General features: G+C 40.3%; 1 protein-coding gene across 1 annotated transcript; it reads right to left on the reverse strand.

The window, feature by feature from the left end:
- Positions 1-11560: 11560 nt before the first annotated feature.
- On the reverse strand, positions 11561-13499 carry LOC121856780 (the record flags this gene model as incomplete). The annotated part of the gene is made up of 4 exons (XM_042352479.1): positions 11561-12487; positions 12629-12817; positions 12930-12965; positions 13239-13499. Coding segments are annotated over 4 exons (1107 nt in total), but the record flags the coding sequence as incomplete, so codon positions are not given.
- Between the last annotated feature and the right edge of the window lie 674 nt (positions 13500-14173).

A 14173-nucleotide genomic window follows, 5' to 3' on the forward strand; every position in this document is an offset into this window, starting at 1 on the left:
TCCAAACTTTTTCAAAGGTCTTGGCATATAGAACAAGAAAATCTTGTTCCCCCTCTCCCCCAGTGCCTAGACTACATATTTTGTTGGCAAAATGTTTGGAAATCTTGACCAAAAGATCTTAGGCAATGGCTACTGGATCCCTCTTTGTCTTGGTGACTTCGAGTTCTAATCATAGGATGAAAGTTATGGTTTCTTGTTGTATCCATCGATTACTGAAGGCCATATAGGTGACCATAAATATAGCTGGATCACTACTTAAATAAAGTAACAACAATGGTCTGGCATTAGTAACTGCCTGACAAAATTTCTCCATAGAAGAAAAAGCTTTCTTACCTCGAGAAAAGGTCAACCACGGAACTCTATATTACTTTACTTTAATCCTCTTTGCCACTGATCGACTCGTTAGCCGCTTGGGCGGTCGGTCACGTCTGTTACGCACTGTTGGCAAGTACAGTATTGGGCATGCACTGGCTCTTGAATGTATATGAACCTGCTTCAGTGTTGGTCAAGTCTGGTCTTGAAAGAGCTCACACTTGGTGCCGTCACAACACCCACTGGCATGTTGTTCCAAGAGTTCACAATTCTCACCCTGAAAATGTTTGCCCTCACATTTTTCTAGACTTGTGGCTTCTTCAACCTTGAGCTGTGACCCCTTGTGGGGTGGGCGTCGATTTGTATAGAGGGAGAAAAAATGTTCTGGGTGACGATTCTTCAGGTGAACCGTAATATTAATATAAATAGCAGTGCATTTCCCATAAAACTAAAATCTAACTGATTTTGGCAGTACAGTATTCAGCACACAGGTATCCCTCGATCTACGATCTCCCTATCTAAAATATTCCACTTTTACGATGGTGATGTATTAAGACCACCCTCCTATATATGATGTAAACAATCCGCATAAATGATAGTCATTTTCTGGCCAACGTGGGTGGCATTGGATGCATCTCTCGGTTCACATGTCGGCTGCAATCTACCCGAGCGCCACCGCACGACCACCCAGTGCATTGCAACAGTACCAAGCTTTGTTCCATGGTGATCGCACATGACCTTGATTGTGTAGCTCAACGATTGTCAGTCAGTATCGGTGTTGCTACTTATCATCGGTTTTTTTTATTTACCTTACAGTGAGAGGGCATCATTAACATTCACATAGTACTCTGTTATGGTGACTATAAAGTTCTTTGCCTCTATTGTTGTGAACATGATTTGAGCAGTGTTGGCCATAATAAAATTATACTGTATCATCATATATATATATATATATATATATATATATATATATATATATATATATATATATATATATATATATATATATATATATATATATATATATATATATATATATATATATACACACAGTTGTACCCCAATCAATAGAACCCAGAGGGTCCCGTGTTAAGTGAAATCCGCGTTAAGTGAACAACAGAACATATGGGATTAATTCCAATAGAAACCGGCCCGACCCCCAAACTCCACTTTTTGAAGGCACATACCTATGTTGTAGTAAAAATAACATCTTAATTTTATGATGGTACATGCACACAATTAATACTTAAGAGAAATAGAGAAATACAGTCGCCAAGTTAATGTCCATTCAAATAATGGACTCAACTCCCTCCCCCTCTCTCACACTACACTGCCGGCTCTTCCCTCTCTGAGAAATTTTTGGGGGAAAACCACTAAATTTTAATAAATAATACCTCAAACTAAAGTTAGGATAATACAATTGACATTGCTGGATTCCTTGTAAGACCAGGAATATTTTGAATATAAATGTCATATATTTTGCACAAAAGATAACATAGTTACCTAGAGAAAAAATTTTTATCTAAAATTTGTATGTTTAATGCAAAATATATGATGTTTATATTCAAAATGATCACCAAATTATAAGAATTCCAGCAATGTAAATTATATTCTGACCGGGTAATTTGTATGAATTTTATGAGCTAAAACAAATATCTTCAGTTAATAAAAAAAAAATAATCTTCAGGACACTATCTGTCAATCAAAGTACCCCACCTTGCCTCCCCCCCTCTTCCAACCGCGCGGTCAGTCCCAACCCTCCCCCCCACCCCCCACCAATCCTCCCTTCAAGAGTTTTTAACATTTAGTATTAAATAATACCTCAGATTAAAGTTAGGATAATATAATTGACATTGCTGGATTCCTTGTAAGACCAGGAATATTTTGAATATAAATGTCATATATTTTGCACAAAAGATAACATAGTTACTCTGAGAAAAATTTTTATCTAAAATTTGTATGTCTAATGCAAAATATATGATGTTTATATTCAAAATGATCATCAAATTATAAGAATTCCAGCAATGTAAATTATATTCAGACCGGGTAATTTGTATGAATTTTATGAGCTAAAACAAATATCTTCAGTTAATAAAAAAAAAAAAATATTCTTCACGGGGTAACAGATGGTCGGTCGGTCCCTCCCTCCCCCCCACCCCCCACCAACCGTCCCAAGGAGATGTGTGGGAAAACCAGAATACTTAACTTTTTTGTAATAAATAATACCTCAAACTAAAGTTAGGATAATATAATTGACATTGCTGGATTCCTTGTAAGACCAGGAATATTTTGAATATAAATGTCATATATTTTGCACAAAAGATAACATAGTTACTCTGAGAAAAATTTTTATCTAAAATTTGTATGTCTAATGCAAAATATATGATGTTTATATTCAAAATGATCACCAAATTATAAGAATTCCAGCAATGTAAATTATATTCTGGCCGGGTAATTTGTATGAATTTTATGAGCTAAAACAGGCAGTCAGGCAGGGTGGCTGGTGGGGCAAATCTAAAAATAGCGTCTCGAGCCGGACACTCACCGCGTATATGTGGAAAAAATCCGTGTTAAGTGAAAGTTCAGCTCTGGCGAGGCACCGCGTATATGATAAAACGCGTTAAGTGAAACCGCGTTAAATACTGTATATATATATATATATATATATATATATATATATATATATATATATATATATATATATATATATATATATATATATATATATATATATATATATATATATATACTGTATACAGTATATATATATAAAAGATAAAACAAGTCACTAGAAAACAGCTTTATAGAGAGCAATGTAGGAGGGCGACTCAAGATATTACAGAAGAAACAAAGTAAATCTAACAATTTCTTGAGGGAATTTCAACGCAAACATAAATGGGAATCTTATTGATAATGTATTTGCTTTAAAACATCTCATCATATCTGTGTATCATATAGTTGATAATACTCAACTGTAGAAGTAAGTAGGTTTCAATTCCTTTTTTCAAATTATCATAATTTATTCAGAAGAAGACGAAGCTGATATTTAGAAGGTCTCGTTCAGATAATTATCTCGACCGTCTTCAAAGAGTGAGGTGCTTCCCCATCTGGAATACTATTGTCACCCCGTCTGGTCCCGAGATATGCTAGAGACTGTCAGCTGATTGAAAATGTCCAAAGGAGGGCTACCAGACTGGTGCCTGCACTACGACACCTCAGTTACCCAGAGAGATTAGAAAGGCTGCAACTGCCTGCCTAGCTTATACCATAAACGGGCAAGGGGTGACCTGATTGAAGTGTTTAAGCATCTCAGAATGTCCATACCATCTGGACGGTACTGCAGACGGTGAAGCACCTAACGCTTAAAGAGTGTTCGATCCCTTCCATTTTTTACATGTGTTCTTTGGATGATTGTAATAAAACGATATGACAATGCACAGAACCTAATACAACCTGACCTAACCAAAGAAAACTAACTAACTTCATAGTCACCCCCCAGCATATTAAACAGAAAGAACTTAACTTAATATCTGGTACCAATTGAAAGCAACTTTCTTGAAGCGGAATGGTGTTTTTAGTGTGTGGAGGATGGTGGGGTGTGAGAGTTCACTCGGACCGAGCTCGATTGTTGCACAACACACGCCGACATGGCAGATTTTTCAAGGGAATATTTAGGGTAATTAATTTCTTTGCTTACAAAGTATGCAGAGGCATCATTTTAGTGTCATATGATCAGCTTTTAGCCGCATTTTACCCCACAATTTCCCTCATCCTTCATACGCTGCCTACTACAGTTGATTTATAGTCGTAGACAGAGAAAACTAAAAAAGGACTAATAATTAAAAAAAAAGTTGGATCGTTTTCATTACTTACTTGTCGGCAAATATGATAATTACAATCATAATTCTATCTATCTAAATGACAATTTCTGATATAATGGTTTTGGTGGTACAATAAAGGTAGGAATATAAAGTAGGATAGTAGGTACAGGTATTACAAAAATATTAATACTTAGACATAGGCTGGCCAGACATCCTGCTTTAGAGCACTGTCTTCCGTCCTGAGCCACCTCAAGCAGGACGTTAATTTGTCCTTCTCTTTTGGGCCTGTCTAAAAAGAATTATATAAATTACCTTACGTACACTAAAACAGTGGGAACTGAAGGCCACAATGGTAAGTAGGCTACTTCCTTTAGTTTGTGAAGTAAGTTAATTTGGTTAGCATACAGTATGTTGTTCCAGCAGGAGTAAAAATGAATATTCATTTCTTTCAGTTCTTTATTTATACTGTATGAATGCATGTATGTAACATATACAGTGCGTTTAAAAAAAATGAAATTTTAGAAAAACCACAAAATAGCCTTCATTACATTATAGTGATATTTGACAAATCAACACTTTTAAGTATAGTTTGTATATTTTATACAACTTTTTATATTTCAACTCATCATTAAACATGTTTAATTAAGGTTAAAAATAAGTGTCATAAAATTTTTAAAAAGTCCTCCTTTTTGGAAATGGCCACCCTACAAGTTAGACACAATATGTATTTTTAGAGATGATTTAAAGGAAAGGAGCTTAGTCTTTGCTCGGATCGATGGGGGTAAGTTGTTCCACACTTTCACACCATGGTATTTTATGGAGGTCTGGGACTGAGAGGAGCGCATGTGTGTGTGTGGGAGGGGGGGTGGCCTTCGTAACTCTGGAGGCACCACCACCACCAGATGACTGAGGCTACATTACCACCACCACCACCACCAGATGACTGAGGCTACATTACCACCACCATCACCAGATGACTGAGGCACCACCACCACCACCAGATGACCACCACCAGATGACTGAGGCATCGCCTCTACCACCAGATGGCAGGAGCTGGAGTTGTGTCTACTGGAATATTTACACTAAAGCATCCATTAACATAACCTAACACAACATAACATAACCTAGGTTAGGTTCATGGATGATACAGTGTAAATATCCCGGTAGACATGGAATACAAATGTAATTGTAATTATGTCGGTCAGACAGGAAAAACACTGCAGCTCAGAATCAAACAACATAAGTATAATATCAGAACTGCATCTGAAAGCAGTGCCTTGTTCGTTCATGTTAGGAATAATAATCACCCCATTGCTTGGGAAAAAAGCTTAGAAGTATTCAAATCATCTTGTGTCACAGAAAGACTTCTGGTTGAAGCTAGTTTGATTAAGGAATTAAAATCAATAAACCTTAGTGATGGTCAGTTCAAAACTGATAATATGTTACATAAATTTATTTGTCAGTGGCCCAAGGTTAAAAATGCTTTGAAAACCTTTGATCTAGATGTATGATAGTTATTTTGTGGGTCCCTTTTTTCTGACCTGACTTGGCTAGTCACGTCACCACCCTTCTCTTAAGCTCCTCTACGTGTGTGTTGGTGTGGGGATTAGTGGATGTCATCATTTTGATCTGACCTCATGTTTTTAGGTCACCCTGTATATTTAAGCCTCTCTCTGTCCATGTAATCCAGTTGACTCTGAAGATGTCTTGAATAAAGACGAAAGCTAAGGTACTCCGTTGTTTTCATTTTCCCGTGTGATTTTATCAAGATTTATCTTATCCACGTTTTCATTGTGGATTTACATGAAATATATATGTATATATATAATGGGAAATATCTACTTTTCAAGAAAGTAGATTAGGCTACATTTTTTCGAAAATTATTTTGTCATAGAAAACAGAAATTTTATCATAGAAAACGGAAAATTTATATAATAAAAAATGGTATATATCTACTTTCTGGGAAAGTTGGTTATCTACATTCCCGAAAAGTAGATTATCTATTTTTCGGGAAAGTAGATTATCGACTTTTCGGGGAAGCAGATTATCGACTTTTTGGGAAAAATTGCCTAATTTTGCGAAGTAGATTATCATAGAAAACGGGAAATTTGTATCATAAAAAATGGGAAATATCTACTTTCCGGGAAAGTTGGTTATCTACTTTCCTGAAAAGTAGATTATCTACTTTTCGGGAAAGTAGATTTTCGACTTTTCGTGGAAGTAGATTATCGACTTTTTGGGAGGTATTAACATATTTTCCAAAGTAGATTATCATAGAAAACGGGAAATTTGTATCACAGAAAATGTGAAATATTTCTACTTTCTGGGAAAGTTGGTTATCTACTTATCATAGAAAACGGGAAATTTGTATCATGGAAAATGGGAAATATCTACTTTCCGGGAAAGTTGGTTATCTACTTTCCTGAAAAGTAGATTATCTACTTTTCGGGAAAGTAGATTTTCGACTTTTCGTGGAAGTAGATTATCGACTTTTTGGGGTTATATTACCTAATTTTGCGAAGTAGATTATCATAGAAAACGGGAAATTTGTATCATAAAAAATGGGAAATATCTACTTTCCGGGAAAGTTGGTTATCTACTTTCCTGAAAAGTAGATTATCTACTTTTCGGGAAAGTAGATTTTCGACTTTTCGTGGAAGTAGATTATCGACTTTTTGGGAGGTATTAACATATTTTCCAAAGTAGATTATCATAGAAAACGGGAAATTTGTATCACAGAAAATGTGAAATATTTCTACTTTCTGGGAAAGTTGGTTATCTACTTATCATAGAAAACGGGAAATTTGTATCATGGAAAATGGGAAATATCTACTTTCCGGGAAAGTTGGTTATCTACTTTCCCGAAAAGTAGATTTTCTATTTTTCGGGAAAGTAGATTATCGACTTTTCGGGAAGTAGATTATTGACTTTTGAGGAAATATTACCTAATTTTGCGAAGTAGATTATCATAGAAAACGGGAAATTTGTATCATAGAAAATGGGAAATATCTACTTTTTGGGAAAGTTGGTTATCTACTTTCCTGAAAAGTAGATAATCTACTTTTCGGGAAAGTAGATTTTCGACTTTTTGTGGAAGTAGATTATCGAATTTTGGGGAGATATTAACATATTTTCCAAAGTAGATTATCATAGAAAACGGGAAATTTGTATCACAGAAAATGTGAAATATTTCTACTTTCTGGGAAAGTTGGTTATCTACTTATCATAGAAAACGGGAAATTTGTATCATGGAAAATGGGAAATATCTACTTTCCGGGAAAGTTGGTTATCTACTTTCCTGAAAAGTAGATTATCTACTTTTCGGGAAAGTAGATTTTCGACTTTTCGTGGAAGTAGATTATCGACTTTTTGGGGTTATATTACCTACTTTTGCGAAGTAGATTATCATAGAAAACGGGAAATTTGTATCATAAAAAATGGGAAATATCTACTTTCCGGGAAAGTTGGTTATCTACTTTCCTGAAAAGTAGATTATCTACTTTTCGGGAAAGTAGATTTTCGACTTTTCGTGGAAGTAAATTATCGACTTTTTGGGAGGTATTAACATATTTTCCAAAGTAGATTATCATAGAAAACGGGAAATTTGTATCATAAAAAATGGGAAATATCTACTTTCCGGGAAAGTTGGTTATCTACTTTCCTGAAAAGTAGATTATCTACTTTTCGGGAAAGTAGATTTTCGACTTTTCGTGGAAGTAGATTATCGACTTTTTGGGAGGTATTAACATATTTTCCAAAGTAGATTATCATAGAAAACGGGAAATTTGTATCACAGAAAATGTGAAATATTTCTACTTTCTGGAAAAGTTGGTTATCTACTTATCATAGAAAACGGGAAATTTGTATCATAGAAAATGGGAAAAATCTACTTTCCGGGAAAGTTGGTTATCTACTTTCCCGAAAAGTAGATTATCTACTTTTCGGGAAAGTAGATTATCGACTTTTCGGTGAAGCAGATTATCGACTATTTGGGAAAAATTGCCTAATTTTGCGAAGTAGATTATCATAGAAAACGGGAAATTTGTCTCATAAAAAATGCGAAATATCTACTTTCAGGGAAAGTTGGTTATCTACATTCCTGAAAAGTAGATTATCTACTTTTCGGGAAAGTAGATTTTCGACTTTTCGTGGAAGTAGATTATCGACTTTTTGGGAGGTATTAACATATTTTCCAAAGTAGATTATCATAGAAACAGGAAATTTGTATCACAGAAAATGGCAAATATTTCTACTTTTACTGGAAAAAGTTGGTTATCTGCTATCATGAAAACGGGAAATTTGTATCATAGAAAATGGGAAATATCTACTTTCCGGGAAAGTTGATTATCTACTTTCCCAGTAGATTATCTACTAAAGGAAAGTAGATTATCGACTTTCAGGGAAGCAGATTATCGACTTTGGGAAAAATGCCCTAATTACTGAAGTGATAAATTATCATAGAAACAGGGGCTGTGTCTCTAAAAAAATAAGAAATATCTACTTTCAGGAAAGTTGGTTATCTACTCTGAAAAGTAGATTATCTACTTTTCGGGAAAGTAGATTTTCGACTTTTCGTGGAAGTAGATTATCGACTTTTTGGGAGGTATTAACATATTTTCCAAAGTAGATTATCATAGAAAACGGGAAATTTGTATCACAGAAAATGTGAAATATTTCTACTTTCTGGGAAAGTTGGTTATCTACTTATCATAGAAAACGGGAAATTTGTATCATGGAAAATGGGAAATATCTACTTTCCGTGAAAGTTGGTTATCTACTTTCCTGAAAAGTAGATTATCTACTTTTCGGGAAAGTAGATTTTCGACTTTTCGTTTCTCACTCAAGATTTGTTTAATTATTTTTTACATTTTTTTTTTTTTTTTCGTTCCCAAGGGTCCCATGTGGGTCGGTGACCTGTACCTAGGTGGGCTAATTCCCGTGAAAAAACTGCATCTAGTGCAGGACTCGAACTCACAACTCATGAACTCATGTGCGTACTGCAAAGATTGCAATCGATGGTACAATTACTGTATACATTTGCTGGAGCTGTGGTCACTACTTACTGGGTGGACGAACATATTCCTTGCAAGATTGTTTATTAGCGTTTAACTTTTCCTTTTTGTTTAAAATATTAATTGATGATATCTCTTGGAAAAATACTGTATATCAAAAAAGCGTTTCCGTATACTGTATACGTGTGAAAGTCTGTGGGGTATGAGATTGTTTGGTTCACACTCAGGATGGAATGGAGAAAGGAAACTCACAATGTGCTCTCTATATACATGTTGTATTGGATGTACAATGCAGCTTGGTGCTGGGAAGGCAGCATGGTTACAAGCGTGATGTAGAGAGAGCTGGTTGGTGAGGACGCTCAGAGAAGGACAGCTTGTGGGTCGCCATGCTCGCCAACGGGAGAGAGGACCGCCAGGCAGGCGGAGGAGCGAGGGCCGCCAGGCATCCGGAGGAGCGAGGGCCGCCAGGCAGGCGGAGGAGCGAAGGCCGCCAGGCAGGCGGAGGAGGAGGTGTTGCTGGCTGCGGCTGTAGGTAGAAAGAGAGAGATCACCACGAGGTCAGGTCTTAAATAGCGGGGGTAGGCGTGGCTTAGCAGTTGACCCCCGCTCCGTGATGTATGGCGGCGCTGGTTGACCTAGACCACGAGGCATACACTGGGGAATTGGTGGGGTCGGCTAGGCAGCGACAAATAGCGTTTGTAGGAGAGAATTCCACTACAATACTCCCCCTTCCCTCCAGGCGGTGTAGGAGACTTGTTGTCTGCAGGGTTGCTTAGCACATGTGAGGCAGAACGGGCGGTGCATGCCTCATGTGAGACAACGGCGATGGCGTGGATGAGCCGGTCGCTGGGGACAACTGTCTAGATACACAATATCTGTGGGAGTAGAGAGGGAGAATAAGTGTGTGTGGAGGCGATGAATGTTGTGCTTCCCTCACGGCAGGTACAGGGTCGTCAGATGCGCCTGCTGGGGTGTGTGGGCCTGGGTCAGGAGCAGGGGCTGCGTCAGCAGAAGCAGATGAGGGCTCGTGACAGCAGCTGGGTCCACGACAGCAGCAGGGTGCAGGACATTAGCAGGGAGTACCTGGGGGAGAAAAGAGGGGTGTGTGTGTCCGCACTCAGGAACAGAGGCCGCATCAAGGGCGGCAGGGGTTACTGTTGGGCCGGGGTCGGCGTCTGAGGCAGGACGGGTGTGCTGGGGTCGGTAGGACGTGGTGCTTGGGGCAGGAAGAGGAGCTGGTGTCTGCTTAGAGTAGCAGTGCTGCTCTAGGGTGTCTAACCTGCGGTGTAGAAACAGTAGTTGTAGAGCCGATGAGAGCTGCTTCTGTGTGGATAAGCCAGTCTTCCATGTTGCTTGAAGACTGGGAGCGTGATCAGTTTCTCCTCCATCCTGTGTGAGTGCGAATCTCCGGGAGTCACCAATTGTAGGGTATGAGATGTTTGGTTCACACTCAGGATGGAATGGAGAAAGGAAACTCACAATGTGCTCTCTATATACATGTTGTATTGGATGTACAATAGGGTTGCTCATTTTTCCCAATTTTAGAAAATTGTGGGTGGGGGTGTATTTTCCCATTATTTCGTTACTTCTAAATTCATTGGTGCCAGAATTAATGAAATCCAACATGTTCTAGGGGTCGCGAATCTAAATATAAAAAATGAATTTTTGCGAAAAAACGTCAAAACTCAAGCTTTTTCTCTTATAGATCAGCAATCGCGCTGCTTTTCACTACTTAACCCTAATCGCTGGCTAGAGCAGCTATTCAGCTTTCCATTGACACCTAATTCGATTGCATGCACCTCTTAGTTGACCTTCTAGTTCAGGTCAAAGGCTTTACCTGCGTTAAGGGAACCAGATTCCAAAATATTCATAGTTTTGACTTTTCCATTTATTCGAAAACACATATCAATATTTTGCCGTCACAGTCTTTTCCATGATATATTTCCCTCTTAAAAAAACAAACATCATTGAAAGAGGTCAATAACTCTAGGAGGAGATGCAATTTGAAAGTTCAATCCCCCCTCTATTCAACTCTCACAGTTGCATCAGAGCAGACTTGCTGAAGCCACTCATCTGCTTCCTGTGCTTTTCCACAAGTTGCATGACATCCTGCAGCTGCTGCTCATCCTTCGTGACTGAACCAATGAAGTCCTGCATAAGCTTTATTCCCCTTTCGGCCACGTCATTGGTTACCTTCAGGCTTCTGGAGAAATCTTTCAGCTTCATGAACTCTTCGTTTTTCTCCCAGTCTTCCACCGGTGACATCAGCCATGCTGTGCCGCACACATGATGCTCCTTGAAGATCATCCATGAACGTTCATCTATCAGGTCGGAAAGCCGTGTAGTCTGTTGGATGACCAAGTTGTCGTTGGCGTAGTCGTTCGTTTCTTCTAGGCAGCTCAATTTGGTCGCCATCTCCTTTTTCTCTGCCGCACTCAACTTCTCGCTGCACAGCGACAGAACGACGGTCTGTGGCCTTAGATACCACAGGTGGCGGCTCGCGACCGCCAGCGCCGCATCAGCCACCTCACAGTCCACGGCCCTGTAGCGGAGGAGTTCGTGATGCAGTTGCAGGTCATTCACATGCGCATCCTCGGCTCCTGGTGATTTCAGCCACGCCGGTGTGTACAGCAGAGACACAAAGATCGCCATCCTCTGCAGCTTGACGCACAGGTCATTGCTGAGCTCTAGCTGGTGGCTAAACATGTAGATCTTGAGGTATTATATGATCTTCGCCATCCAGCGAGCGTGGTGACATGCGCCAGGACGCAGAAAGTGCGTGCCGCGCGGATGATTCACACCGAGGACGAGGAGCGTTAGTTCTGCCGCTTCTCGGTAATCCTCTCTGGCCCATTCTGTGACGGTCAGCAGGTAGCTAACGGTCCTGTGTCGGAGGTGACTGAGCCAGTCAGACTCTGGTAGATTTGCAATGTCCAGCCTGAGATACTGAGAGTGATCTAGTTGACTCCACCTTTTCTTAAGAGTCTGGAAGAGAGGGTCCGTAGGGGCCGATGTTTTGCCGAAGATGTTGCTGGCAGCGGCTCTCACCACCAGTTCCATGACGTGGTGTCTGCACCCAAGCCTCAACAGCTGTTTTTCCACCAGCGCCTCCAGATGGACAACCGCACCTTGGACTCGCCCTGTGTTGGACGACGTTGTATCAAAGCACAGTGCCTTGACGTTTGAAGCGCAGCTCCAGTCCTCGATAGCACGAGCTGTTGCGCGTGCCTGGGTCAGGCCAGTGCCGTCCTTCACTGGCAAGACAGCAAGCAGCTTCCCTTCCTCATGGCCGCACCCTGAGATGAAGATGGCCTGTCGGTGTTCTTCTTCTCCCACGACGTTCTGAAATAAGAGAAATATAAAAATTCAGACAGATAATGAAGAATTATCAAGGCTGCCTTTTTCTCCAAGCTTTTCTAACAATATATTACAATAGTCTAGGCTTTGGTAAAATATTAATGTAGTACCTAAACGTGTTCTCACCTTAACCAGCTTACCATCCCAGTGCACCACTGCATGTGGTGGAGGCGTGAAGGCTTCCCTTTGTGCGGCAGCTACCTGACGACGGTGTGAAGCTCGCGCCCGTCTCGCAGTCTTTCTCGAGATCCGGAACTCAGACAGATCGCCTGGCGGGTTAGCAGAGCGCAGCACTGCTGCGACCACCGAAACTATCTGCGAGCAAAAGCAGGCAAGGGTGTCAGTAGAAAATGTCGACTGTTTAAGTGCTTATCAAATAATTAACAGAAATTTCAAACATTCCAAACACATTTATGGATACACTTACTTCGTTATTGGATATCCGAAGACGGTCAGCGAGTTCCTTTAATGCTGGCTCTTGGAGAATGCGACGTGGAAGCTGAACCGTCACATAAGGGTGCTTTGATGTGTACCTGCCAGGTTGTACCGCTGTGTCCTTTTTCTCCATTTCTACTTCCGTTGGGGTGTCAGCCACCACAGAGGTTTGAGGTCTCGAATCACTGCTGCTTGGTTCACAGGCTGCGAACCTTCCCTGTTTCGACCTTTGCTTCTTGACTCGTTCCTCCTGCTTTCTCTTCTTAGCGGCAAAAATCTTATCGTTACCACTCATGAACGCTTTTCTTTCTCCGCGTTGGTCTTGATAGAAGGCGATGTCTTGTTGTTTGTCAGCCGGTGTAAGCAGCCGGTTCTTCTCGATGTCCTCTACGGCGTCCGGTGCTCCGATGTCCCACAACAGGTCAAGTTGAGACTTGAAGTTTTCAACCTTGTCCTTTGCAGCCCTGTCCCGACTTTTTTGTAGACTTCTCCAGTGCTCCCATAACCTTGTCAGCTTCTCCCGGCACCCCCTCTCTGAGATAGTCTTGATGAAAGCTAAATTCTAGAACGTGAGTACGTTTCTCACTGTTTCTTTAAACGTCTCCTGTCTGTCACCAGATTCATTCACTGTGTGAAAGAAGAACTTCAGGACTTGACGCATCGTCGGGAGTTTACTGCCTCTAATTGACGATGCTGGCTGGCCTACTAGATAGATTTCAGTGGCAGAACGGGTAGTGGATGATGTTGGCCTGACAGTCCCCTTAGGTCAAATAAGAGGTGCATGCAATCGAATTAGGTGTCAATGGAAAGCTGAATAGCTGCTCTAGCCAGCCATTAGGGTTAAGTAGTGAAAAGCAGCGCGATTGCTGATCTATAAGAGAAAAAGCTTGAGTTTTGACGTTTTTTCGCAAAAATTCATTTTTTATATTTGGATTCGCGACCCCTAGAACATGTTGGATTTCATTAATTCTGGCACCAATGAATTTAGAAGTAACGAAATAATGGTTACAAGCGTGATGTAGAGAGCTGGTTGTTGAGAGTGCTCAGAGAAGGACAGCTTGTGGGTCGCCATGCTCGCCAGCGGGAGAGAGGGCCGCCAGGCAGGCGGAGGAGCGAGGGCCGCCAGGCAGGCGGAGGAGGTGGTGTTGCTGGCTGCGGCTGTAGGTAGAAAGAGAGATCACCACGAGGTCAGGTCTTAAATAGCGGGGGTAGGCGTGGCTTAGCAGTTGACCCCCG

The sequence above is a fragment of the Homarus americanus genome, unplaced genomic scaffold (genome assembly GCF_018991925.1).
Source record: "Homarus americanus isolate GMGI-L3 unplaced genomic scaffold, GMGI_Hamer_2.0 scaffold20252, whole genome shotgun sequence".
NCBI classification, from domain to species: domain Eukaryota; kingdom Metazoa; phylum Arthropoda; class Malacostraca; order Decapoda; family Nephropidae; genus Homarus; species Homarus americanus.